The sequence below is a fragment of the Trichoderma ghanense genome (assembly GCF_004382785.1).
Source record: "Trichoderma ghanense strain CCMA-1212 chromosome Unknown scaffold_2, whole genome shotgun sequence".
NCBI classification, from domain to species: domain Eukaryota; kingdom Fungi; phylum Ascomycota; class Sordariomycetes; order Hypocreales; family Hypocreaceae; genus Trichoderma; species Trichoderma ghanense.
Window position 1 is genome coordinate 943144 of NW_027395665.1, and position 24209 is coordinate 967352.

Sequence of the window (24209 nt, forward strand, 5' to 3'; positions counted from 1 at the left end):
CACCACCAACTTCTTCAGCTTATCGTTGTGCCCCAGCGCAATCGTTCTGCAGGATGTCGCTCGAGAGCCTCCAGGAGCGGCTCACGGCTCTGCAGGAGACCACCGCGCAACTCAGGGACTTGATAGACCGTCTGGCAAACGTCGAGTTCGAGCCGGGGTCTGTGCCGTTGACGATTGAGGAGGAGGGGAGTGTGAGCGGAGAGCTGAGCGCCGACGCGGGCTTGATGCTGAGGACGGGGCTGGAGGAGCAGCAGCTGTTGTGTGAGGAGGTCAAATATTTGCAGAGGGGAGGACATGAGAAGGAGAGGCTGGAGGATGGGATTGAGAGGGTGGGGAGTGAGCTGGCCAGGTAAGAATGCTTGGTTCTGCTGAATTCCTAGTTATGTACTGACGATTGTGGTTGCGCCCTGTGTAGCCGTCGATCATCACTTCGAAAAGCACGGCTATCTGCAAAAGCAAACCTAGAGCGAGCGCGCAGACAAGAACGAGAGCTCCTCGTACAATCCCTCGCCGAAGCCGCCTCCGAAACAAACACCTCTGCAGGCGGCAGCAGCGCCGACGAAACCCAGTCATCAGCCCCGCGACCACCGCGCCACAACTACGCCCAGCAGCAACATCACCACCACCACCGACCCCTGCAGTCGAGCCTATCAGAGGAAGACCGGCAAACGGTCGGCGCGAGCAGCAACGTGACCAACGCCCTGCGCAGAACGCACGCCCTCATCGCGGCGGAGCTGACCAAGAGCGAGTTCGCGCGGCAGACGCTGTCCGAGTCGTCGGCCGCGCTGAGGAAGCTGGACGAGTCGTACACGTCGCTGGACGGCATGCTGGCCAGCTCGCGGGACCTGCTGGGCACGCTGCTCAGGTCCCAGAAGAGCGACACGTGGTACCTGCAGACGGCGCTGTACATGCTCATGGTGACGGGGGCGTGGCTCGTGTTCCGGAGGCTCTTGTACGGGCCGCTGTGGTGGCTCGTGTGGTTGCCGCTGCGCATCGTGTTTGGGGTCGGGACAAAGGCGGGCAGCGCGGTGTTGCATAGTCGGGGAGGAGGACCGGGGCAGTCTGGCACGGCTGGGGTGGCGCTTGATGGGGAGGTTCGGGTGGATGGGATGCCGGACGAGAGCTTGCCGACTGCAAAGGTTGGAGGGGAGAAGAGAGTGGTGGAGGCGGAGGATGGGGATGAGTCCTTGGTTGACAAGGTTGGCAAGATTGTGGATGCTGTGCGTGAGGCGGATGAGTTGGGTTCGATACCTGGGGAGGTGGAGGATGGTCTTGTTGACGAGCTAGAGGGGGAAGAAGCGGAGGTTGTTGTAGATGATTCACGTTCTCGAGATGAGCTATGAGCAGAGCTACACGCAGAAGAATAGAATAAGAAAGGTTGAACATTCGTGAACAGCTCCTGACATTGTCAAAGATGTCCAACATGGGCTGTTTCTACAGCCTTTTAAACTCCAGTCTACTCCCAATAACCCATCATCCGACTCCTGTGCTCTCCATACCCTGCTTGCCTCATGTCCTCTGAGGCGCAATCTGGGGAATGTTGCTGATCCAAGGGAGACCCAGCTGGTGCATCTCAACCGCCAGCTGGAAGAGATAGTCGAGGCTATCAAACACCACCATCAGCACAAACCTCTCAACACACATGGAAATTCAGAAGCAAAAACTCACCTCTCGCACTGCGTCTTGGCCTTGTGCACATTATCCCCCCAAACATACACCCCATGCCTCCTCACCAGCACGGCATACGTATCCGGAAACTCGTCCATGGCCTTCTCCAGATACTCCGTCAAGTCCTCCTCATGCGGCGTGTTCTCAATCACCGGAATCCTTAGGGTATCATGGTACCCCAAGTTGCCCGTCTTCTGGAAGCCCCTCCCGAACCCTTTGATCTGCTCAATGTTGTTGATCTCGAAGACGGAGGAGCCCTTTGCCTCGAGCAGGAGGGTGACGAGGACGGCCCAGTGGGAGTGGGTGTGGATGCAGCAGCCGGCGTTGCGGCGGGTGAAGGCGGCGAGGAAGAGGGGCGTGCACTGGGAGGGCTTGTAGATTGGCGGGGAGCGGAGGTAGGTCCGCTGGGATTGCTGGTGGCGGTTGGAGGGGTCTTGGTCCTTGAGGGAGAGGACGTAGATGTCGGTTGGCTTCATGAGCTCCTTTTGGACGCCGGAGGGGGCGAGGTAGACGAGGTTGCTGGGGGAGGAGGGGAAGAACTTGTTAGCGGTGTTTGTCTTTGTGTATGAGCAAGGATGTAGGATATGTTGATGTGAGTATATGATGGAGAGATGTGTATAGATGTGTAAGTGAGTGAGCGAGCAGCTGTATACTCGTGGTGTTGCTCGTCCTCATCTCACTCGAGATGATGAGAGCTCACTTCACAGCCAGCACAGCCTTTGGAACAGATGGCCAGGGGAGAATATGTTTGGAGTAACAAGAAGGAAAAGAAAAAAGGTGCAATTACTCGTCTCTAATGGAGCACCCTCCGCCAGTGCCCGTAACCCATCCCAAGGTCCAGAACTTGGCGCACAGCGAAGGGATGAGGTTGGCAGGGTGCTCCGGGTCCGAAGACGTGATGAGCTGGTCGGGGTCCTCGACAGGAGCGGCCATTGCGATGCCCTGAATTTCAGTGACGAAAAAAAAAATGGGATCAAAGGTGAATATCAAAGAGAAATAGATGAGATATTGCTCTCTCTATGAGTCTTCTAGATGGTTTATACGTTATATTGAAGTATCAGCTGCAGTAAAGGTTTGAGGCGAGGTTGTGACCCCTCTATCATAGTGCATTTTTTTTTTCTGCTGCTGGCTGGCTGCCCCTCCACTGCTGAAATGACGAGCTTGGGAGTTGCAGGCTGAAAACGTGGGAGCGGGCAAGGCAAGGACCACTTTATTGCACGATCTCGGATGCTTGCAATCACGATAAGATTGGATCGGATCTCGGGGGGCAGATGACGGGAGCCTTGAGATTGAAGATGTAGACTGACAGACGGTGATTTCTACAGGAAAGACAAGAATTTTGGATTGGATATTGTGCTTTCAGAGTAATTACATGTCTTGATGAGCATTGCATTAAATGGAGAGGTACAGTACAAGCACCTCTTGGTCTTCGATCTGGTTGGCTGCAGCTCACCCTCTTCTACCGGTGCAAGTACGTACAGCCTTTAGGTAAGCAAAGCATCGTCCCGTCAATTTCAAGCTCCTCAATTCGATCCAACCATTGGTTCATGCTCCCCGCGCGTCGCCCTCGCGTCTGATACCTCCTAGACTACTAAGGTAAGGTAGTATGCTCTATCACAAGTAACGGCAAAGGGACGGGAAAAGGAGTTCTCCCTCGCAGGAGAGTTTCACTCGCTTTTATGTTTCCTGTTCTTGTTCCCTTTCCCCTGGAGACCTGAGATACTCGATACATATGTATGGGCTGTCTCAGACACATGTAGGGTCGAGATTGTCCTGAAATTACAGCCCGTGAACCTACATTATTAGTGCGGGCAAGATGAGCCGAGTTCTGCAGCCTCAAGGGGGATCACTTCCTCTCTTCCTCGATTCACGCTGGGAACTCGAGTCGGTGAGAGCATCCATCTCAGCTTGACGCTCAAGCTTGGCGAGTTCCCCAACAGCTGAAGATGCTCGTAAACCAGCACAAATGGGGCAACTGCCACAAAGCACTACTACTACTATCCCCTCGGATAGCCTCAACGTCTCCATCAGGCTGAATACGCGCAAAAAGTATCTTCACAGCATCCCGTAAGCCTCCGTGTTTTTTGTGGAAATTATCTACCCATTGATCAAGCCACTGCTAAGACAGCGGAACGTCGCTGGCCTTTCCCCCGTACAAGTACTTGGGACGATTTCAGCTGCGCAAGGAGCAGATGTTCCTTCTCTTTACCAGGGGTCAACAAGAGTCCGCTTTGACCAGCCCGCAACCTGGACGACCTGGACTGCTCAGAGACAGCCGGCACCCCCCCCTCGCCCTCGGAATCTTGCCCCGTCTGGCACGGCGCATTGCATCGATCTCCAATGGTGCCCTCGTATTTGCAAGGGAAAGTCTCGCTGCTAAGGCCAGGCCGCAAGGGCACAGTACGAGGCCTCGGGGGCGACACTGGGTCGAGCTTGTACCTGGTCGTCAGCGCAACGCAGAAAGGCAGCCCAGCCAGCAAGCCATCGCCAAACCCCTGGGCGTCTCGGAGGCACACAGGCTAACGAGCTTAGTCCGCCGGGGCCAAGGGCCAGCACGAACGACGCTGTGCTTCTGCGTGTTTCTCGAGGATTGAGTTTGCCTGGTGCTTGCGCCGGTGCAAATACGGGCAGGAGGGCGAGGAGGTGGCGGTCCGTTTCCCCCCTTTTCCCGTGATCCAGGGGATGTGATGACTCTGAATTCTCTCCATCCTGCTGATGTGGAAATAGGAGCTGTAAGGCATCAGCGGCAGCCAGTGTTGACGACGTTGATGCGGATGTCGACGTTGCTGCCGCACAAACATAACATAACAACAACAGCCCAACCCCATCTCCATGTGACGAATTCCAATCGGCGATCTCATCAAAAAGCCCGGGATGTCTTAGTCACTAGTATTGGACGTGAGCGCATCAGCCAGACAGAGAGGCCCGCTCTGGTGCCGCTTCATGCCCCTGCAGCCACTAGCCGAATGGAACAAAAGAGACACGGCCGCGATGGTTGTTGATGGGGGAGCGAGTGGCCTGTTGCGAGGGCGTCATTTCACCTTTTTGCACCCAGTTTGCCATTGAAGGCACGGATCAATCAGTAGCCATCTGTAACTGCGTGATGTAGGGGCCCAGAAGAGACGGGAATACGGGTGATACAGGGTTGAACCTCATTCAAACATGTCCGAGTTACGCAGACGAAGCTGAAGATTCCATCTCTTTCATCTAGGCGCATCGAGAGGCAGCTGGAACCACGGCCGAGTCCGAGCTTCCCCCCCCAGCCGCGGTCCCACAGGCCGCACACAGCCTCTTTCTGGAGCATCCGCCCGGCGACCGAATTGCCGAGAACCAAGAGAAAATCATGACCGCATCGCACAGCATTAGACACGAGTCGGACGGGCATCAGCAGACTGGCAAGTTTGGGGTACATGCATGCAGATGGGATGGGAAAATGGGGGGAGGGAAAGGATGGATGGCAAAAGACATTTGAACCGCGTCTAACGCAGAGGCGATCGCCAACGCCAAAAAATACGAGGCCCTCTATTCCGTATGTACGAGCTGCAGCGGCACGGGCAGACAGAAAGACGAGCGCCACACATCAGAACTCGCCGAGACTTTAATTTAATTGTCTGTCGTTTTTTCTTTCTTTTTTTTTTCTGATCGGATCAGCATGGTCTTTCTGCGATTCTCGACGTTAATACGGAGTACTGCTTGCATGTAGGTATGTAATACTGTACCACCTCTGCTTCAGCTGTCGGGACGGCACATTTGATTGCAGAGATGCATCCAGTTGCGCCACGCAATCAAACCCCCGTTGCCGCACCGGCAGTGACACAAGCCCAGCAAGGCCCGGCGGATGTAGAACCCGCAGAACGTACGAGACCACGACTTCCTGCAGTGCCATCACCATCACCATGACAGAGGAACAGCATCAACCACCGTACTGTGAGAAATCACAGCCCATGTTTACCTGGTCCTACCCCGTCATTGGGCCCAGTGGAGGTCGCCAAACAGCACATGAAAGCCCAAGAAAATGCAATGCTATGCTCGGGTGGAGCCTCTCAGACAAAGGCCGGGACAGGCCCTCGGGCTTGTTTTTACCCTCCCCATCATCATCCCTTGAGCCTTCTTTCATGCGGGCCAAGGCACTACAAAGTACATACCTTACCTACGACAAGGTACCTCTAGGAGGTTTCCCCCCATCCATGGCCGGTACATGGCCCGTACTGTGCGCGGAAAGAAATGCTAGGACAGCAAAAAATAGGACGGGACACCACCAGAGAGACGCTTGGAAGCCACTGGATTGGTCGCTCCTCCACTCCGCGAGTCTTATTGCTGCTACGCGCCTGCGCTTGAGAATGGAGCAGTGAGCAGAGAAGGTCAGGTATTAAAGGGAGATGTCCTGCTCCTCCCCCCCCCAGGCGCGAGGCTCCCTTTCCCTCTCTTCTCTCTCCTTCCTTCCCCAGCTTCGATCTCTATTTAAGTCTCTCGCTCAGCTCGGAACGCATCGACACTCGTTTTAGTGCTTTCTGCAACTAACAAACAAACATCGTCAACTTCAGCGGCTACTGTATTCACTTTACTCGCGTCTTCTGCTCTCTTGCACGCAAAACAAGCTTACATCTCGCTCACCTTTTTTGGTTGAATCACTCAAAGACCGTCACCATGCGTTTCTCCATTGTTCTGTCCGGCCTCTTCGCCGCTCTGGCTGCCGCCCAGTCCAGCTCGAGCGCTGCCCAGGCCCCGTCCGCGACCGTCTCGCTCAGCCCTGCTCAGGCCTCTCAGATTGCCTGCATCAAGGCCTGCAAGGCTGGCGACGTTGACTGCCAGGCTCACTGCATTGCGGTATGTTTTGATCACCTGCACTCCTTGTCGCCTCTCCGTCTTCAGACCACTGAATCTGACCTCCAAACAGGTGCCCTCTCCCAACCAGTCCCAGGTCAACGCCACCACTCAGTGTGTCGCCAAGTGCCCCCAGGGCAACGGCAGCGCTGCCCAGACCGAGATCTACAAGACTTGCATTGACAAGTGCGTCAACGACCACTACTTCGTCACCTCTGAGGGCACTCCCCAGGCCACTGTTGCCCCCGGCAACGACCACCAGGCTTCCGGCACGGCTACTGACTCTGCCGCTGCTCCCACCGGCACCGACAGCTCCTCGACTGAGGCCGAGTCCACTGGCACCGCTACCGTCACTGGCACCGGCTCGTCTACCAGGACCGTCACCTCTACCAGGACCAGCTCTGCCTCTGCTAGCGCCACGACCAATGCTGCTCCCGCCATCGTTGCCTCTGGCGGTGCTCTGATGGGTGTCGTTGCTGCCCTGCTGGCTTTGTAAGCTACCTGGCCCTGAGTGGCCTAGCAGATCTTTGTCTGCTTTTTTTTCTGTTCTTGTTCCAGGCTTCGGATGGGTTAATGGAAGGGGTTTGATTTGGCTTAATGGTTTTAATGATGGAGATTGGTGTATTTACCTTGAGTCTGATATCCACGGTGAATACCTAGCGTACCTAATAAAGTAGCGCTGGAACAGGTGACTGCTCGTGCCCTTGGGTGCCTTTGTGAGGTTGACAATTTCGATGGACAATGATTGTTTCCATGACGAGGCTCATGATGGCTTGTGCATTGGTGTGATGGAGCCGAGTGGAGTGAATGAAGGCCAACTGATTTGACGGAGGTGAGGCATGGGCCACGGACAGCCCTGCGCAGATCGCAGGCGTGCTCCGAACATGGCTTTGCCTACTTGAACCTCATATTAATGTATGCGCAGTTGTGTCTTGCAATTATCAACACGTGCATATGAATCGATGCAAATGCTGAGTGAGGGCACATTGAGTGTTGAAAGCCGGAGTTGGAAGAGGATGCGAGCATGTGCATGGATTGGTGCTCGCCATTCCCCTTGTGTTTACAGGTACCCATTTGATAGCGGCCAATTTAGCGCCTCAACGCCTGTCATATTAACGGGGCATCGTTCGCCTACACGCGCATTAGATGGGATCGATGTGCTAGTTTAGGCTCTCCATCCTCGTCTTCCTCTTGGAAAAAAAAGAAGAAAGAAACAAGATGAAGATTGAGGACGAGAAGATTCGATAGATTGTTTGAACGAGAAGGAGGGGTTGGAACAGTCAGCATCGAGGGAGTGCCTATGGTGCAGGGTTGGAAAGTTGAATATGTGGCATCTTCTGTTTCCGTGTAACAACATGGTCCCTCTCCGATTCTGAGCCCTTGACCTTCCGTGTGCGCTTAAAATCTCACGGGTAAAAGAGGCTGATGATGCCATTTTGCAGTGCTACCCATGCAGGCTCAATTGATTTCTGTTTAACGCAGTGGACACGGTTCTTCGCTGTATAAGTGTGTTTGTTGACATTTGTCTACATTTGTCTCTTTCGTCTCCCACTGTGATTGATCTCTTGTCCGCACTCAATTGATGCCATGACTGCTTCTGTCTCCCTTGTCTCCTTCGTAGCATATCAATCATCAGCAAGGCCCACCACGTGGGGTTGCAACCGGCGGCATCAACAATCAAGTAAACACAAACAGTCAATTTTTCTTCTCGCCTCTTCCATCCGACACACAGAAGTGCGGAGTACGTACCTTGCCTTAAGCCCAGGCTGGCAACTGGCAGCTCGGACCCCCGCATCGACCTGCCGTTTAGTCGCAAAATCGACCAGGTAGCAGTGGGCAGCTATTATTATTCCAGTGTCATTTTCGGGACCAAGTTTGAGCTTCTAGTTCTACGTGTCCTCAAGTGTCCTGGCCAACAAGCTGCGCAGCCTCTCTCTCTTCCCCCGCGACCTTCTTCTTCTTCTTCAACGGCCAGCCGTGCGCCTTCTTCCCGATTTTCTTCTTCTTCTTCTTCTTCTTTTCTTCTTCAACCCCCAAACTTCAAAGAAGAAGACAACAACAACAAAACATCGCAAGTCTTGAGGCTTCTCTTCTCTTCTCTCTCAAGCGCTGGGATTGCCCTGTTGGCATCACTCCTCCACCCCCCACCAGGTTTTCTTTGCTCCGAGAGAACGCCCGCTGGCACAACTCTTTCCCTCTTACTCTTTGCATCTCTGTTGCTGCAAACGTTGATCTTTGCGACGCTTCTTTCGCCATGAAGTTCAACACTGTCGCGGCCGCTGCGGCTCTGCTCGCTGGTGTCGCGTATGCCGAGGAGGTCGAAGAGTCCAAGGCGGTCCCGGAGCTTCCCACCTTTACTGTGAGTTCTGCCTCTTTTCGTCTGTGAAAGAAGCCAAGTTATAGTGGTTGGCTGCAGCTTGGAGGAGGAATTCTTTGACGACGAGATATCACGAACCGTTGCTAACGGACAAAACCAATCGCTAGCCCACCTCCATCAAGGCGGACTTCCTCGAGCAGTTCACCGACGACTGGGAGTCCCGGTGGAAGCCTTCCCACGCCAAGAAGGACACCAGCGGCTCCGACAAGGAGGCGGAGGAGGAATGGGCCTACGTCGGCGAGTGGGCGGTCGAGGAGCCGTACCAGTACAAGGGAATCAACGGCGACAAGGGCCTCGTCGTCAAGAACCCTGCCGCTCACCACGCCATCTCGGCCAAGTTCCCCAAGAAGATTGACAACAAGGGCAAGACGCTCGTCGTGCAGTACGAGGTGAAGCTCCAGAGTAAGTTTGGCCTCTGCAGTTCCCCCGCGATAAGGAAGGACGGGGAGGAAAGAAGAGGGCGAAACGAAGAGATGCGGACTTGTGCTGACCCCAGGCGCTTCCAGAGGGACTGGACTGCGGCGGTGCCTACATGAAGCTGCTGCGCGACAACAAGGCTCTCCACCAGGATGAGTTCAGCAACACCACTCCCTACGTCATCATGTTTGGCCCCGATAAGTGCGGCCACAACAACCGGGTCCACTTCATCGTCAACCACAAGAACCCCAAGACCGGCGAGTACGAGGAGAAGCACCTCAACTCGGCCCCGGCCGTCAACATTGTCAAGACGACCGAGCTCTACACCCTCATTGTCCACCCCAACAACACCTTCTCCATTAAGCAGAACGGTGTCGAGACCAAGGCCGGCAGCCTCCTCGAGGACCTGAGCCCCCCCATCAACCCTCCCAAGGAGATTGATGACCCCAAGGACTCCAAGCCCGAGGACTGGGTCGACGAGGCTCGCATTCCCGACCCCGAGGCCGTCAAGCCCGAGGACTGGGACGAGGATGCGCCCTTTGAGATTGTCGACGAGGAGGCCGTCAAGCCCGAGGACTGGCTGGAGGACGAGCCCACCACGATCCCCGACCCCGAGGCCCAGAAGCCCGAGGACTGGGATGACGAGGAGGATGGCGACTGGATCCCTCCCACCGTCCCCAACCCCAAGTGCGACGACGTCTCCGGATGCGGCCCCTGGACCAAGCCCATGATCAAGAACCCCAACTACAAGGGCAAGTGGTCTGCTCCCTACATCGACAACCCTGCCTACAAGGGCGTCTGGGCTCCCCGCAAGATCAAGAACCCCGACTACTTTGAGGACAAGACGCCCGCCAACTTTGAGCCCATGGGAGCTGTGAGTTTTGCACCCTAACCCATCATACCCGTGACGCTCGATTGCTAACCAGTGCTTGACAGATTGGCTTCGAGATCTGGACCATGACCAACGACATCCTCTTTGACAACATCTACATTGGACACTCCATTGAGGATGCCGAGAAGCTGGCCAACGAGACCTTCTTCGTCAAGCACCCCATTGAGAAGGCCCTCGCCGAGGCTGACGAGCCCAAGTTTGACGACAAGCCCAAGTCCCCCTCTGACCTCAAGTTCCTCGACGACCCTGTCACTTTTGTCAAGGAGAAGCTTGACCTGTTCCTGACCATTGCCCAGCGCGACCCCGTGGAGGCCATCAAGTTTGTTCCCGAGGTCGCCGGTGGCATTGCCGCCGTCTTTGTCACCCTGATTGCCGTCATTGTCGGCCTCGTCGGCCTTGGCTCCTCGTCGGCCGCCCCCAAGAAGGCCGCCGCCACCGCCAAGGACAAGGCCAAGGACGTTTCCGAGGCTGTTGCCAGCGGTGCTGACAAGGTCAAGGGAGAGGTTACCAAGCGAACCACCCGCAGCCAGTCGTAGAAGAATTGGGTGGTGTTTCCTTTGTCAGTATAGTTGGAATCGAACAACAAGGCAGGATGTGGGATGAACAGAATCCATTATACCAGCATCCGCGGCCAATATCAGAGAAGAAAAAGAAGAAGAAAAAGCCAAAACGGGGGAGTCAAGGGGTCATAACATGATTACTCTGAAGAAATTGTAACACAAAAAAATGGGAATTGTTATTACTATGTGCTCTGCGATGCTCGTGATGTGCCAAGCAAGGTGTAAGAGGACGCTGTATAAGTCGGGGCCGTTTGTCGGGAACTGTGGTGAAGAGGAGCCATTGCATAGGGCAATGAGATCAGATGCAATCAACACGTGGCCACTATATTATGGAACTCGACTGTTATCATGTCAAGGAACATTGAGTTGCTCCCATGATGCTGAGAAGTTCAATTGGCATTTCAATCTTGTCGCACCTCGACGATATCTGATCCCAGGACGCGCCAGGCCGTACAAGGAAAGCTATCTATGGAGTAGAATCTGTCCTTAGTACGAGTAGCTTCGATAAGCTGATACTGGCGATGATCAAGTGCCTAACCTGTGAGAGGAGAAGGGGAATACAGGTGGGCTATTTCGGCAACGGGAAGGGAGCGTCACCGGGATCGGAGGAGGGGATGTCGGAGAGTCTGGACGATTTGAGGGGGAGGTTCGGGTATAAAGCAGTTAGTAGTACGACTTCTAGAGAGGCTTGTGTAATCGGTTGATTCCGTAGATGTTTGACTACTGGCTTGTATGGGAAGATTCAATTGAAGACGAGTCACAGCGGCAAGTTCCGCAAACATGGGCGATTGCTCGTTCAAGAGCCAAAACGAGGTTCTAGCTAGTTACGAGACTCGTTGGAGGTTCGGCATGGAGCGGCATCGGCTTAACGATTGGATTGTAATCTTCTGTATCTGTGCTTCCCCACACGAAATTTACCCCCCAGTTTCTTCAGTGCTGGGCTTCCCCATTTTTTCGCCTCCTCCCCCACACACGGCTAGGTACGGCCGGGAGTCGGTTGGTTTGGGCTTGTGTGTGTGAAGAGTGAAGTAGCTGAGACCAAAAGACGTGATATTACCGACTGGGTGCGGCTACTAGAATATATAAGGGACGCTGGGGTCTTTTTTCCTTTTAGATTCTTCTGTCTTGTTTTCTTGTTTGTTGGGTTTGGTACTGATATTGGGAGAGGGCAGATCCCGTTGCTAGGTATCAACTCGAGGTGGCTTGACATACTTCTCTTCTTCTTCTTCTCTCCCCCTCCGCCTCTCCTCTACAACAACACACACAAACCATGCGCCGCCTCCTCTCCGCCAGCGCCTCCGCCAGCTCCCGCGGCCTCTCCTCCGCCTCGTCTCCCCGGACGGCCCTCGCACTGGCCAGGATGACCTCCAAGGCGCAGGCCCTCACGGCCGCCCGCCGGCTGCACGCCACGGCGCAGCAGCTCAAGCCCATGGACGCGCTGGCCTCGACGGCGACCAGCTTCCCGACGACGCACGAGCCGATCCCCGCGGCCGACGTGCGCAACACGCCTTACTTCCTCGACAACCAGTTCGTCGAGTCCAAGACGGACCGGTTCATCGACCTGCACGACCCGGCGACCAACAACCTGGTGACGCGCGTGCCGCAGATGACGGTGCCCGAGATGCAGGCCGTCGTGGAGAGCTCCCAGCGGGCGTTCCAGTCGTGGAAGAACACGACGGTGCTGTTCCGCCAGCAGATCATGTTCCGCTACGTGCAGCTCATCAAGGACAACTGGGACCGGCTGGCGGCGAGCATCACGCTCGAGCAGGGCAAGACGTTTGCCGACGCAAAGGGCGACGTGCTGCGCGGCTTGCAGGTTGCCGAGGCGGCCATTGGGGCGCCGGAGCTGCTCAAGGGGGAGGTGCTCGAGGTGTCCAAGGATATGGAGACGAGGACGTATCGCGAGCCGTTGGGTGTTACTGCGGCCATTTGCCCCTTTAGTGAGTTGTCGTCATATATCCTCTGGAGACGTTGCGAGAGAGCTTGGTAAGACGAAGGTGCTAACAGTGGTCTTCCTTTGCTCTCAGACTTCCCTGCCATGATTCCCCTGTGGTCCATCCCCATTGCCACCATTACCGGCAACACCGTCATCATCAAGCCCTCGGAGCGTGACCCGGGCGCGGCCATGATCCTCGTCGAGCTGGCTGAAAAGGCCGGCTTCCCTCCCGGCGTCGTCAGCGTCATCCACGGCGCCCACGACACGGTCAACTTCATCCTCGACGAGCCCGCCATCAAGGCCGTCAGCTTCGTCGGCGGCAACAAGGCCGGCGAGTACATCTACTCGCGGGCCTCGGCCAACGGCAAGCGCGTGCAGGCCAACCTGGGGGCCAAGAACCACGCGGCCGTGCTGCCCGACTGCAACAAGAACCACTTCATCAACAGCGTCGTGGGCGCAGCCTTTGGCGCCGCCGGCCAGCGCTGCATGGCCCTGAGCACGCTGGTCATGGTCGGCGAGACCAAGGAGTGGCTGTCCGAGGTGGCCGAGCACGCCAAGGCGCTCAAGGTCGACGGCGGCTTCGAGGAGGGCGCCGACCTGGGCCCCGTCATCTCGCCGCAGAGCAAGGAGCGCATCGAGGGCCTGATTGCCAGCGCCGAGAAGGAGGGCGCCACGATCCTGCTCGACGGCCGCGGCTACAAGAACGAAAAGTACCCCAACGGCAACTTCATCGGCCCGACCATCATCTCCAACGTGACGCCCGACATGACGTGCTACAAGCAGGAGATTTTCGGCCCCGTGCTGGTGTGCCTCAACGTCGAGACGATTGACGACGCCATCGAGCTCATCAACAAGAACGAGTACGGCAACGGCGTGGCCATCTTCACCAAGTCGGGCGCCACGGCCGAGACGTTCCGCAAGAACATCGAGGCCGGCCAGGTGGGCATCAACGTGCCCATCCCCGTGCCGCTGCCCATGTTCTCCTTTACCGGCAACAAGAAGTCGATTGCGGGAGGCGGCGCCAACACGTTTTACGGGCGGCCGGGCATCAACTTTTACACGCAGCTCAAGACGGTGACGGCGCTGTGGCAGAGCGCGGACGCGGTGGCCAAGAAGGCTGCCGTGCACATGCCGACGCTGCAGTAATAGGCGGTCGAGATGCCGGGCGTAGATTGACGGGGACTGTTGTGTGATTGATGTGGGTGAAGTGGTCATACCATGATGGTAGCCAGGTAGGGGGTATATGGACGAGTAGCATGCATTTGACTGTATATAGTGTAACGTAGTTCTTCACGACTTGATGGACTAGGCGGCATGAGTTGCCTTTTGGCAGAATGATCAAATTCACGTTCACCTAGAAAGTCCAGCCTTGATTTGTGGGATTTGATGATATCTGAGTATCCTCGCAGCTAATGTATGATGCTCGGCGTTGATGGATGTCACATGTCACTCGCCTCGACACCGCTTCCTCTTTGCTAATCATCAAGGTGCATCACCAAACTGCATCAACCTCATCCAATCCCTCTCTTATCATAATCATCAACTTCATCACTCATAATCACAAAAAAACCATCATCAACATCAACAATCGTCTTTGAAATCACCTGGCAATATTAATCAATCATGCCCCTCTCCCTCACCGACCTCCCCTACACAATCTTCACCACGATAATAGCCCACCTCTCCCCAACCCAAACCATCCGCTGCCGCCTCATCTCGCGGGCATTCCACTCCGCCCTCACCCGCAACGACCTCTGCATCAGCCTCATCCTCGCCCACTTCCCGCGCTCCCTCGAAGGCCGCCGCCTCAAGACCCATCTCAAAACAGGCGACCTCACAGCCCTCGAGAGCGGCGACTGGGCCGCCGTCTTTGCAAACCTCGCCCGGCGGTACTATCACCTGGGAAATGCCCTGCCGTGGAAAATTGACAAAGTAAAAGTGTTCAAGGACGATGAGGGCGTCGTGCTGAGGGGTGTGGCGCCGTGGAATCGGCATCTGAGCCTGAATGGCAAGACGGCGGCGTTTCACTTTTGGGATCCGGCTTGGACGGTTGCGCCTGGGGAGGGATTGTTGGTGTATCCGGCGGAAGAAGATGCCACGGATAATATGAGTGTTGGAGCGGTGTTTCGCGCGAGGGACTTGCAGACGGGGAGGGAGGTTGATGTGCCGTTTGATCTGCGAGGCAAGATTGTAAGGCGGGTGCGCGTCAGCCATGGGGTTCTTGTCTTTGAGTGGTGCGAGCAGGAGGCCCTTTCATACAACAACCCGCTCGTGGCCGATGAGGCGAAACGAGTGCATCGTCACTATGCGACTGCGTACTCTGTCCGGACGGCGGGATCCTGGGACGGGGTCATTCCTCGGCGGCACGTTGGTGGCGTTGGCGATGCTTCGTCTGAGACGCCGGCTTATACATGGGAGTTTGAGTTGCGCTGCGAGTTCGAGATTCATCCCGTGGGCCTGTCTTTGAATCATCAGGACCGCTTCTTTTCGACGCACAACGCTACGCACTATGTCGTTTATGCCTGGCAGCCTCCGAAGCCCGACTCTGAATGGCCCGACAATGAACCCCTCGAGAGCCTCACTATCTGGGAATTCAACCCTCCCCAGCAGCCATCAGAAACAACAACAATAACAACAACAACAACAACAACACCAGATCCAAACACACCAACCCTTCAACCCCACGCATCATCCGCACCATGACCAACCGCCACCTCCGCGACTCCGCCCTCCGCCAGGGCCACGCGCCCGCCCTCCGCGCCATGGCCCTCGACGACAGCACCTGGGACCCCGTCCGGGCCTCGGCCTGCGGGCACGTCTTCCTCACCGAGGAGGAGCACCGCTGGTCCGCCGGCCCGCACAGCAGCCCGAACCGCCCCCGCCTGCACCGCGTCAAGACGACGGGGATCCCGCTCGTTGGCCAGGGCCCGCGGTGGGTGGACGACTGCGGAGGGGGAGGGGGCGTGAACCTCAGGTTTTGCTGGAGGGGCAGATGGAGGAGGGACATGACGGAGGTGGAGGACGACGGAGTCGTGCTCCACGACGATGGCGATGACGATGACGGCGGCAGTGATGGGGCGGTTGCCTGGTCTCCCGAGCGCGCGTGGAGTCACTCGCAGACGTGGCCCGGCCGCGCGCCCTGCTGGCGCCACGACGACTTCCCGTACGTCACCCTCTCCGAGGTCTTTGACGCCGCGGCCGGGGTGAGGGTCATTGCCCGGGACTGCTTCATGCTGGAGACGCTCTCGGTGCACATACGGCCGAAAATCCGCGTCCAGGGGGTCGGTTCGAATGGAGCGAAGCTTGTGTCCCGACGAGCTTCGTCAGGCACAGATTCCAAGACGACGTCAACCATGTCAAGTGCAGGAGCAAATCATCCAACTTCCCGTCAAACAACCCCAACCGCCATTGGTAAGAGTAATAGTGCTGCTGCTACTGGTGCTACGGCGGCCGGCACGACGACAGAAGGCCCGGACGGGCACGAAGTCCAGTTCGCGGACGCAATGTGGTCCGAGATGATGGCCAAGGGCTTCATCTGCGGAGACGAGCGCTGGCTCGTGGGCGAGGATAGCAAGGGCGATGTAACGATTCTCGTCTTCTGAGACAAACTCAACCCCAACAAATATATATATATGTAGCAAAGCATATAGTAGCATTGAACTGAATAATGCAACATGCTCAGATAAATCTTGTTCTCGGTCACAGAAAACAGCTCGACTTCCCTCAGATAAAAGTCAACAACCTCAGACAAAAGTCAACAACCTCAGACAAAAGTCAACAACCCCAGACAAAAGTCAACAAAAACACGGTCTGCCCACGCCATTGACAGATGAAAAGCAAGGGACATACTTGTCAAAACATCACGTTAGCAGAGGTCACGTACCACAGAACGCATAAATTCATCAACAGAGCAGAAAATCACTCAGCGCGCCTCGCTCCATTCGTGGCCTCACAACTCGTATGTTTTCAGGCACAGCCTTGAAACTCGTTCATGCTCACCGTTTCCATATTCGTGTACTACCCTTCTACATGCCTCGACGCTATTCTACATGTTCCGTGTATGAAAAGGAAATAGAGACAAAGCGGTGTGTAAACGTTTATAAATCCCTTGCTCCGCCTCTTGACACCAACGAGCAACAATAAGTAGCGATTTAAAATCAGTCCAAGATGTAGTCCAGTCATCAGTACGCCATCAAAGTCGAGACACGCCGTGTGCCAAAGCAGCGACGTTCCCCCTGCGCCCTTTCGATGTTCCTCCTCTTTTGCTACACCGTCTCTTCTCATTTCATAGATATTCATTTCAGTTCGCTCGAAATCCTTCCACCTCTTTACTGCTTTGGCACCTGCAAGAAGCCGCCATAGTACGAATCCAACCACGCAGCCGCCTGCTCGCCAGCCTCGTCAACGTTGGTGTCCCAGCGGCCAACGGAGCCAACGTAGCCGTCGGGACGGACGTTGACAATGGCAACTTCGCTCGGGCCCAGGCTTCCCAGCCACTTGTCGGTGCAGAAGGCACCCCGGGTGTCTAGCTCGGGGACGTTGTCGATATAGACCGTCCAGCGGCTATCCTGCAGCAGGGCGGGAAGATCCGAGATCTCAATCTCAGACTTGGGCATGGTGGCTAGACGCATCATCACGGTCAGCAAAAGCTATGGTGCGTTTGCAGGCAAGGCTGTTACTCACTAATCAGAGCAAACGTGAACAAGTGGCTGACCACTGTGTATCTCTCAGGCCGCGTATACACGTCCTCGGGCGCCGGCAATCTCGGCTGCTTGGCGTACGATGCGCTTGCGGCAGCAGAAAGCTGGCTCACCAGGGACTTTGGTGTCGCAATAGAGCGGCAGAATGTCTCCAAAAAGGGCCTCGCCTGTATCACATCCCACATAAGGAGGTAGATACGGAACTGGCCCAGCATGGGGATGTCGAGTTGAATGTCCACCGGGTTGGAGTCAATGTACCGCGACACCTTGGCCGGGGGCAAGAGGCATCCCGGGCGAGCGCCACCCAGGATGGCCGAGTTGTCCTCTGGCCGGGTAATGTTGAGGGCGCTCTCGCTGTAGTCGGCGCCAATGCCCGAGATGAAGCGCACATTGGCCCTGAAGTTCTCCGCCATGGCGACGGCATCTCCACCGGCGATGCGGTTGGCATGCTCGTAGTCAAAGTTGACGAGATCCAGGGCGATCTTGCGGCGCTCCACCTCGTAGCTTTCGAGGAGGTTGGGCTTGGCCAAACCACGGCACGCCAGGTTCAGCTTCCAGGCCAGGTTCCACGAGTCGTGCATGGACGTGTTCATGCCCTGGGCCGACTTGGGAGAGTGAGTGTGGCTGGCGTCTCCCGCAAGGAAAACCCGGGTGTTGACGTCCGTGAAGCGGCTCGCCACGCGCTGGCCCACCTGGTACCGCCCGAACCACTCGATATACTTCCAATCCAGCTCAAATGGCGCCATGATCTTGCGAGCCTGCTGCATGACAAACTTCTGGCCCAGCTCGCGACGGTCAGCGCGGGCGCTGGCCTTGAGCTCGATGTAGAAGCGCGTCATGTTGCGCTCGCGGGGAACAATGAGGATCGAGCCGTGCTCCTCAGAGTAGACGAGAGTCTTGGACCAGATGTCGGGGAAATTGGTGATCAGCTCGCCGTCCAGGACGCCCCAGATGTCTGGGCGGGACAAGCCCACGGCCTCTACGTTGGGCATATCCTTGCGGACCTTGGAGTGTGCTCCATCGCCTTGGAGTGTCATGTTAGCCGGATTTCGATATCAGATTAGGAATACCAGAAAATTGACTTACATCCAACGAGGTAGTCGGCCAGGATCGTCCTCTTGTCCTGGTTGACATTGGTATAACACCGAACCTGAACCGGCCCGGACTTTGGAACATAATGGGACTCAAAGGCCGTGTTCCGGCGCACCTCCTTCCCGCGCTTGCGTAGGTCGTCGATGAATAGGCCCTCGACCATGCCCTGGTGGACAAGGAGGATATAGGGGTCCAGAACGTCAATGACGGGAGGATAATGGACCTCCCGTCCTAGACGATGCAGAGGTGCATCGGCCGTGCTGCGCCAAAAGGAAATGTCAAAGACTCTCACGCCGCGCTGCAGCAGCGGATCAGCCAATCGCATCTGCCGGAACGTTTCAATGGATTTTGGCTGCAAGCCATCCGCGCTATTGTATCACATCAGCTTCCCATCCTCTTTTTGCAGCGAGAAAGATAATCAAATATGTAGATAGAAAACAGGAGCAGAACTGAATAGAGCAGAGCGATCTCTACAGCTACAGTTTGCAGTGCTGAGTGGGCAGTTGAATATCAGGCAAAAAAAAAAAAGGGGGGGGGGCAGGATGGTTGTGAAGGCAGGTTGCAAGGAAAGGTGCAACTGGGCAGAGATCTCTTTTCGAGGGTAATAAACATACCGGCCAACGGGTGTCTGGTCCGCCCTATCATCTACAACCTCAACATCGATGCCGAACCGGGCGAGGTTCGCCGCCAGCATGAGACCCGCGGGACCAGCGCCAACAACACACACCTGGCATCTGGTGGGCGGCTCTGGCAAGCTCCGGAGAAGGGCGAGGGGATCGGTGGCATCCTCCTCGTCGACAGGCATCTCCTGGTTGGACGGTCCGGGCTGCGGTTCTTCCTCCATGTGGTTCGGACTGTTGTTCCTCGAGTTTGACCTCGAGTTTGCCGTAGGACTGACGACGCCCGGCGCCATGGTGTCGGACGGCTCTTGGGTTGATATGTCAGCCAGCGTGAAGGCTCGCTAAGGCGCTGTGGCAAGCACCCGTGCTTCTCTATCGCCTTTCCCTCGGACGCTGCTGTGCAAAGGGCAGCGGGCAGCCGAAAGAGACGTGCTCGCTCCACTGTCCGGGAGCCTGGTTGCTTTTCAATGGGCGGCCGGGTGCTCGCCTGGCCCAATTATCTCTCGACTTTCCAGCACTCCAGCACGCTGCTGTGCCCGACGAGACCGATAGTGATAGACGGTCTCAGCTGTCTCGGGAGATGGGCCTTGAAAGTAGTGGCCGTCTCCACCACACCTCTTTCTCTGCTGTGACTGCAACTGCAGCGTAACTGCAATGCAATGCGCTCTGGGGACGGTTGATGATCCTCTCGGCGTTGCTTGCGGGCTGGTAGAGATACGAGCGTCGAGCTTTGTGGCGTTTGCTTGTTTGCTTGTTTGCTTGCTTGCTTGCTCTTGCGTCTTTTCGCCTCTGGTTTTGGTTCCCCCCCTGGCTGCTGCGACGAATTGGATGGATACCGGGGCCCGGGTTGGGGGTCTTTGGGGGGTCTCGACTTGGATAACCGCAGGATGATGCGACAGTGCAGGAGAGAAGAGTAATAGTCCGGGAGAGGTGAAGCTGCAGGAGGCTGTAGGGCAGCGCAAGGAAGTCGTTTCGTTCTTGGTCCCAGTGTGTCACGCGGCGTCGAGGCAGACGCTTACAGCACACAGCAGCCCTGATCCCATTTCCCTCGCTGGACCAGCTGCTGGTTGTTTCTTCTTCTTCTTCTTCTTCTTCTTTTCCTCCTCCTCCTTCTTTCTATGCCCTGCTTTGCTTGCTGCTCCGGGGACTGGCCAGGCGACGGCTACTTAGAACTTGTCCTGCTTGTGTCTCCTATGCCGGAGCATCAGTACGAGCAACAAGTTGTAGGTCCCGAGACGGAGCTGGGGAAGAGGGAGGAATTGGTAGTAAAATAGTTGGCACGGAGCAGAGCTAGCAACTTCGTACGAGCAGCAAGCAAGCAGCTGGCAGCAACAGCCATCACGGCACTGTGCCTCCAGAGCCTCGAGCAAGGTACTCGCCACGCCAGAGCAGGCCCAGACGGTACCTCCCGCGCGCAGGCAAGGACCGCCCAGGGGAGCGCCTTCCGCAGACGGGCTCAGCGCTCGGGGAGGCTGGAAGGAGCGACACAGCAGCTCATGCCCCGGTAAAGCCCGACGCACGTACGGCAAAAGTGGCATGACAGACGGCCGTCGTGGACAGCTGTTGAGCGCAAGATCAGCCCATTTTGCCGTCAAGATAATTGCCATTGGCGTTGCACCATGCCCAGGCGCTGGCTTACCGACGGCCTAGCCTGAGTTTGCGCGCCGCTGATTGGCTGCGGGACCTGCTTCGGAGAGGGCAGGTGGTGCCATTTTGCACCGTCGCCGCGCCTGCTCAAGAATGCGGCTCCACTCCACTCCATCCATCCAAACGGGAAGCGCAGAAAAAAACAGGACGAAACGAAGGGAAAGAGGGAATCAGGCAGGAGCGATCCAGCCAGAAAGGACCCCTTCCCATGCCCTCCAGATTTGTCGCATGTACAAGCAATCCTTACAGACAGGCTTCGTACCCTTGCTTACCTACCTTGCTCATCGATGTGATCTTCATCAAAACCGCTCAGCTGGCGTCTGGGCTGGATTTCTCTTCCTTCCACCAGGGATGTCCCTCTTTTTCCTCCCGCATCTGACCCAAAGCGGTCTCTTCAGGGTCTTTCCAAACCCAAGGGTCCTCTCAGATTCGGCTACCAGGTGCAAACTACCGCGGCCGAGTCAGGGCCTCCGGCTTTACAGAGAAGAGAAATCAACGAGCCGCAACTCAAGCCGATGGCTGGTAGGAGTAGAAGGACCAAGGACAGTGTCTATGACAACATAAACGGCCGAGGCATTCCCGTCAAGTTCGGAGTTGGAACGCAGATACTGGCTGGATCATACCGGTAACAGCAAGACGCAGCGCCACGGACAAAGTGTATCTGATCCCCAGAAGGCACAGATGGGCGTGGCACAAGATAGGCTTTGCCGGAGGTGGCACGAATGGGCGACGTTATTGGCAGCCTGCTCTGCCCGTTAAAGATGGAGACGGGCTACAGGCTGGAGCATAGTGTTCGCCTTGTCCACTCAGCGTGAGGCTCTTGGAGCCGCTTTCCTACCTACACCTTGTGGCCCGTATGTATGTACGTTTGATACATTGGTCGCTTTGCACTGCGGACATCACTATTTCGTCCTGTCGGTGCTTGGTCTGCGTTTAAGCTCTTCAGTATTGACTGGAATTTCAACAAGCTACCGATCTCTTCTCAGCTTTACCGCCTCCCTGCAATATCTGCCCCGATAATGCAGGGCCGTGACTTGGCGACAAGTATCAACAACCTCGAGTTCGTGAACAGCTACAGATTGACCAGAGGCCACAACCCTCATATCATCTGCCACCCTATACTCCCTGGATTTGGTTGATCCTGAACAAGCGCATCGAACGAGGAGAGAGAGCCTGCTAGAACGTCACCCCGGGTAGATATCCTCCCATCTGCCACACCAGAGGAATCAAGGGTGCGCGTACAGTATACCGCATGATCGCCAATCGATTATATGGCACCCGTCCCCCTTTCTTCGCTTCTGACGCCATCGCGTGATCCGTCTCACTTGCTCATGCCATATTGATTTCAAAGATACCGCCGATTGGGTGTTCAGGCCTGAACTCTGCGCATAACACATACGACCACACACATCCAGACAGAAAGCCCCCAGTGGCTTGCATGCTACCTTGCCAGGATTGGAGTTTGTCGTGCAAAAATAAACCAACATCCTCCCATGTTCGAACTGTCACCCCGTGTATGAAAGACGGGATAGTGATCCTCTGCGTTACAAAGTCACCTGCTGGCTTGCTAGCCGTCCATCTCTGGCCATTGTGGGACGAGTCTCAGGTGTCATGAAGCCAGCTTCCCAACCTGTCACATCAGCCCTGGCCCAAACGGGCTTGAGTCGCTCTCCTAGACCCTCGACATCGTCCATCCTTCTGCATACGTGCACCGACCAGCTGCCTCATTCAGGCCGTGGAGACGGGCTGTACGCTGTCGTGGGTCTCAAAGGGTGCAGCTACGTCCTCGATGACCTGGCGTCCTTTAAAGTTCAGCATGGATTTCTGGCCTCTGCTTCGAGCTCGGTATGAACGCCAGTCCGGGTAGGCTCGCAAGGCGGGGAGCATCCCCCCAGCTTCTGGCATGATGACCTGACCGCTTCGCCCGCTGAGGATCTGCTTCACGACAGCCTCGGCTACGGATTCGGGCTCCTGTTCAGGTAGCAAGAAGCGCGGCCCCTGGCTGAAGCCGGCGAAGAGCGGCGTCTTGGTGGCTCCGGGATGGACTATCACGGTGCGAACCCTGGGGGCATCGTATCGAGTCTTGAGCTCAGCTGAAAGACCCTCGTGAAACGACATGACTGCAGCCTTGGACGCGGCGTAGTCTACCATGTTGGGCACGGTGAGCCACGAGGCAAAGGACGAGACTGTCACCACCATGCCGTGGTTCTGCGCTATCATGTGCGGTAGGAACGTCTTGGTAACCCAAAAAGGGGCCAGGGCGTTGACGTCAAACGTGAACCTCACGTCCTCGGGAGTGGCATCCAGGATTGTCTTGCCGCGGCAGACACCGGCGTTGTTGACGACAACCGTGGGATGGCCGATCTGGCCGACTACCCTTTCGGCGACGGCAGCCAGGTTTGCCGGGGACCTGATGTCGCAGTAGAAGTGGCTGACTCTGGAGGCTGTACTGTCGTTATCAGCCCTGCAATGCAATGCAGCTGGGGTCCGATGGCCACTCCGGCACAGCACGGGGGTCGACTTACATGCAGCATATGTCATTCGCTGGACGTCGAGCACCACCACCCTGACCTTGAGCTCGTCCAGCAGCTTCACTATGGCCGCGCCGATGCCCGCAGCACCGCCCGTGATGAGCACGATTTCTTTGGACCAGTCGTACTTGTCGCCGACCCAATTGTTGCGCACTCTGTCGGAAAACCAGCCGCTGAGCCCTCGTGCCACGGCGACGTAGAAGAGCAGCCTCAGCCGGCGAGCTGCTTTGGGATGCAGTATGGAGAGGTCCTGGCCCTTTTTTGTGTAGCGGGCGAGCAGGATCAAGGGTAGGAGGAGGTTTGGGTTCAGAAGGGTTCTGCGGACGAGCTTTAGAATGACGTCGGCGCATAGGCCTTCGCGAGGCAGGATGCCCTTGTGCATCGGCATGGCGGTGGAAGGATCGTGGTATCAGATGCTGTCCTTCTTTGGATGTTTAGTAGTCGACGGCTAAGAGTTGCCGTGTATAAATCTCGAAGTACTCGCGTGACTCTTCTGAAAAGAGTGGAAGTCGATATAAATCCGGGGTATCCTGATCGCAACGCGTCGCCCCCTGTATTATGAACCGCAAAACATCCAGCGCGAAACGAATCCTACAGAAGCCAGAATACAATGCGACGCAACAACGACAAAATCAAAACACTAACAGGAGACAACATTAATTTGGCATTGCATGGCCGGTCGAGGCTAATCTTATAACACTGCCCAACCCTGCAGGACTAAAACCATCTTGGCACAGAGTTGCAACCCCGAGCTGCAATTACCGAGGCTCGATCTGATATCACAATGCGGGGAGCAGCACCTTTGACATGCCTCTTAAGATGAGGGCGAATCGACGTCTCTTAGTAGTCTCAGGGTTGCGTACAGTTGCTCTATTCCATGACAGAAAGCTTCTCCCCGCTTGAGGTCTGGCAATTAGATGCCGTCGACGGCTAGAAGCAAACGAA

General features: G+C 56.2%; 9 protein-coding genes across 9 annotated transcripts; 6 read left to right on the forward strand and 3 right to left on the reverse strand.

Moving 5' to 3' along the window:
* Positions 1-53: 53 nt before the first annotated feature.
* CCMA1212_002704 (uncharacterized protein) lies at positions 54-1343 on the forward strand (the record flags this gene model as incomplete). The annotated part of the gene is made up of 2 exons (XM_073700080.1): positions 54-349; positions 416-1343. 2 exons carry the CDS (start codon positions 54-56, stop codon positions 1341-1343), a joined length of 1224 nt encoding a protein of 407 aa, XP_073561405.1.
* A 166-nt stretch (positions 1344-1509) lies between these two features.
* On the reverse strand, positions 1510-2601 carry CCMA1212_002705 (Methylthioribulose-1-phosphate dehydratase; the record flags this gene model as incomplete). Its single annotated transcript, XM_073700081.1, has 3 exons — positions 1510-1603; positions 1669-2187; positions 2474-2601. 3 exons carry the CDS (start codon positions 2599-2601, stop codon positions 1510-1512), a joined length of 741 nt encoding a protein of 246 aa, XP_073561404.1.
* A 1033-nt stretch (positions 2602-3634) lies between these two features.
* CCMA1212_002706 (uncharacterized protein) lies at positions 3635-4471 on the forward strand (the record flags this gene model as incomplete). Its single annotated transcript, XM_073700082.1, has 4 exons — positions 3635-3735; positions 3797-4068; positions 4119-4317; positions 4396-4471. 4 exons carry the CDS (start codon positions 3635-3637, stop codon positions 4469-4471), a joined length of 648 nt encoding a protein of 215 aa, XP_073561407.1.
* A 1844-nt stretch (positions 4472-6315) lies between these two features.
* CCMA1212_002707 (uncharacterized protein) lies at positions 6316-6988 on the forward strand (the record flags this gene model as incomplete). The annotated part of the gene is made up of 2 exons (XM_073700083.1): positions 6316-6495; positions 6566-6988. 2 exons carry the CDS (start codon positions 6316-6318, stop codon positions 6986-6988), a joined length of 603 nt encoding a protein of 200 aa, XP_073561406.1.
* Positions 6989-8746: 1758 nt separating this feature from the next.
* CCMA1212_002708 (Calnexin-like protein) lies at positions 8747-10714 on the forward strand (the record flags this gene model as incomplete). The annotated part of the gene is made up of 4 exons (XM_073700084.1): positions 8747-8851; positions 8977-9271; positions 9376-10160; positions 10223-10714. 4 exons carry the CDS (start codon positions 8747-8749, stop codon positions 10712-10714), a joined length of 1677 nt encoding a protein of 558 aa, XP_073561399.1.
* A 1294-nt stretch (positions 10715-12008) lies between these two features.
* CCMA1212_002709 (Methylmalonate-semialdehyde dehydrogenase) lies at positions 12009-13820 on the forward strand (the record flags this gene model as incomplete). Its single annotated transcript, XM_073700085.1, has 2 exons — positions 12009-12678; positions 12766-13820. The coding sequence occupies 2 exons, from the start codon at positions 12009-12011 to the stop codon at positions 13818-13820; spliced, it is 1725 nt and encodes a 574-aa protein (XP_073561398.1).
* A 477-nt stretch (positions 13821-14297) lies between these two features.
* On the forward strand, positions 14298-16276 carry CCMA1212_002710 (uncharacterized protein; the record flags this gene model as incomplete). Its single annotated transcript, XM_073700086.1, has 2 exons — positions 14298-15188; positions 15251-16276. 2 exons carry the CDS (start codon positions 14298-14300, stop codon positions 16274-16276), a joined length of 1917 nt encoding a protein of 638 aa, XP_073561016.1.
* Positions 16277-17002: 726 nt separating this feature from the next.
* Positions 17003-19479, reverse strand: CCMA1212_002711 (3-hydroxybenzoate 4-monooxygenase; the record flags this gene model as incomplete). The annotated part of the gene is made up of 4 exons (XM_073700087.1): positions 19081-19479; positions 18461-18834; positions 17358-18398; positions 17003-17295 (listed from the first exon to the last, which is right to left on the reverse strand). The coding sequence occupies exons 1-4, from the start codon at positions 19377-19379 to the stop codon at positions 17003-17005; spliced, it is 2007 nt and encodes a 668-aa protein (XP_073561017.1). The 5' UTR covers positions 19380-19479.
* Positions 19480-22461: 2982 nt separating this feature from the next.
* On the reverse strand, positions 22462-23652 carry CCMA1212_002713 (Epidermal retinol dehydrogenase 2; the record flags this gene model as incomplete). Its single annotated transcript, XM_073700088.1, has 1 exon — positions 22462-23652. One exon carries the CDS (start codon positions 23650-23652, stop codon positions 22462-22464), a length of 1191 nt encoding a protein of 396 aa, XP_073561015.1.
* Between the last annotated feature and the right edge of the window lie 557 nt (positions 23653-24209).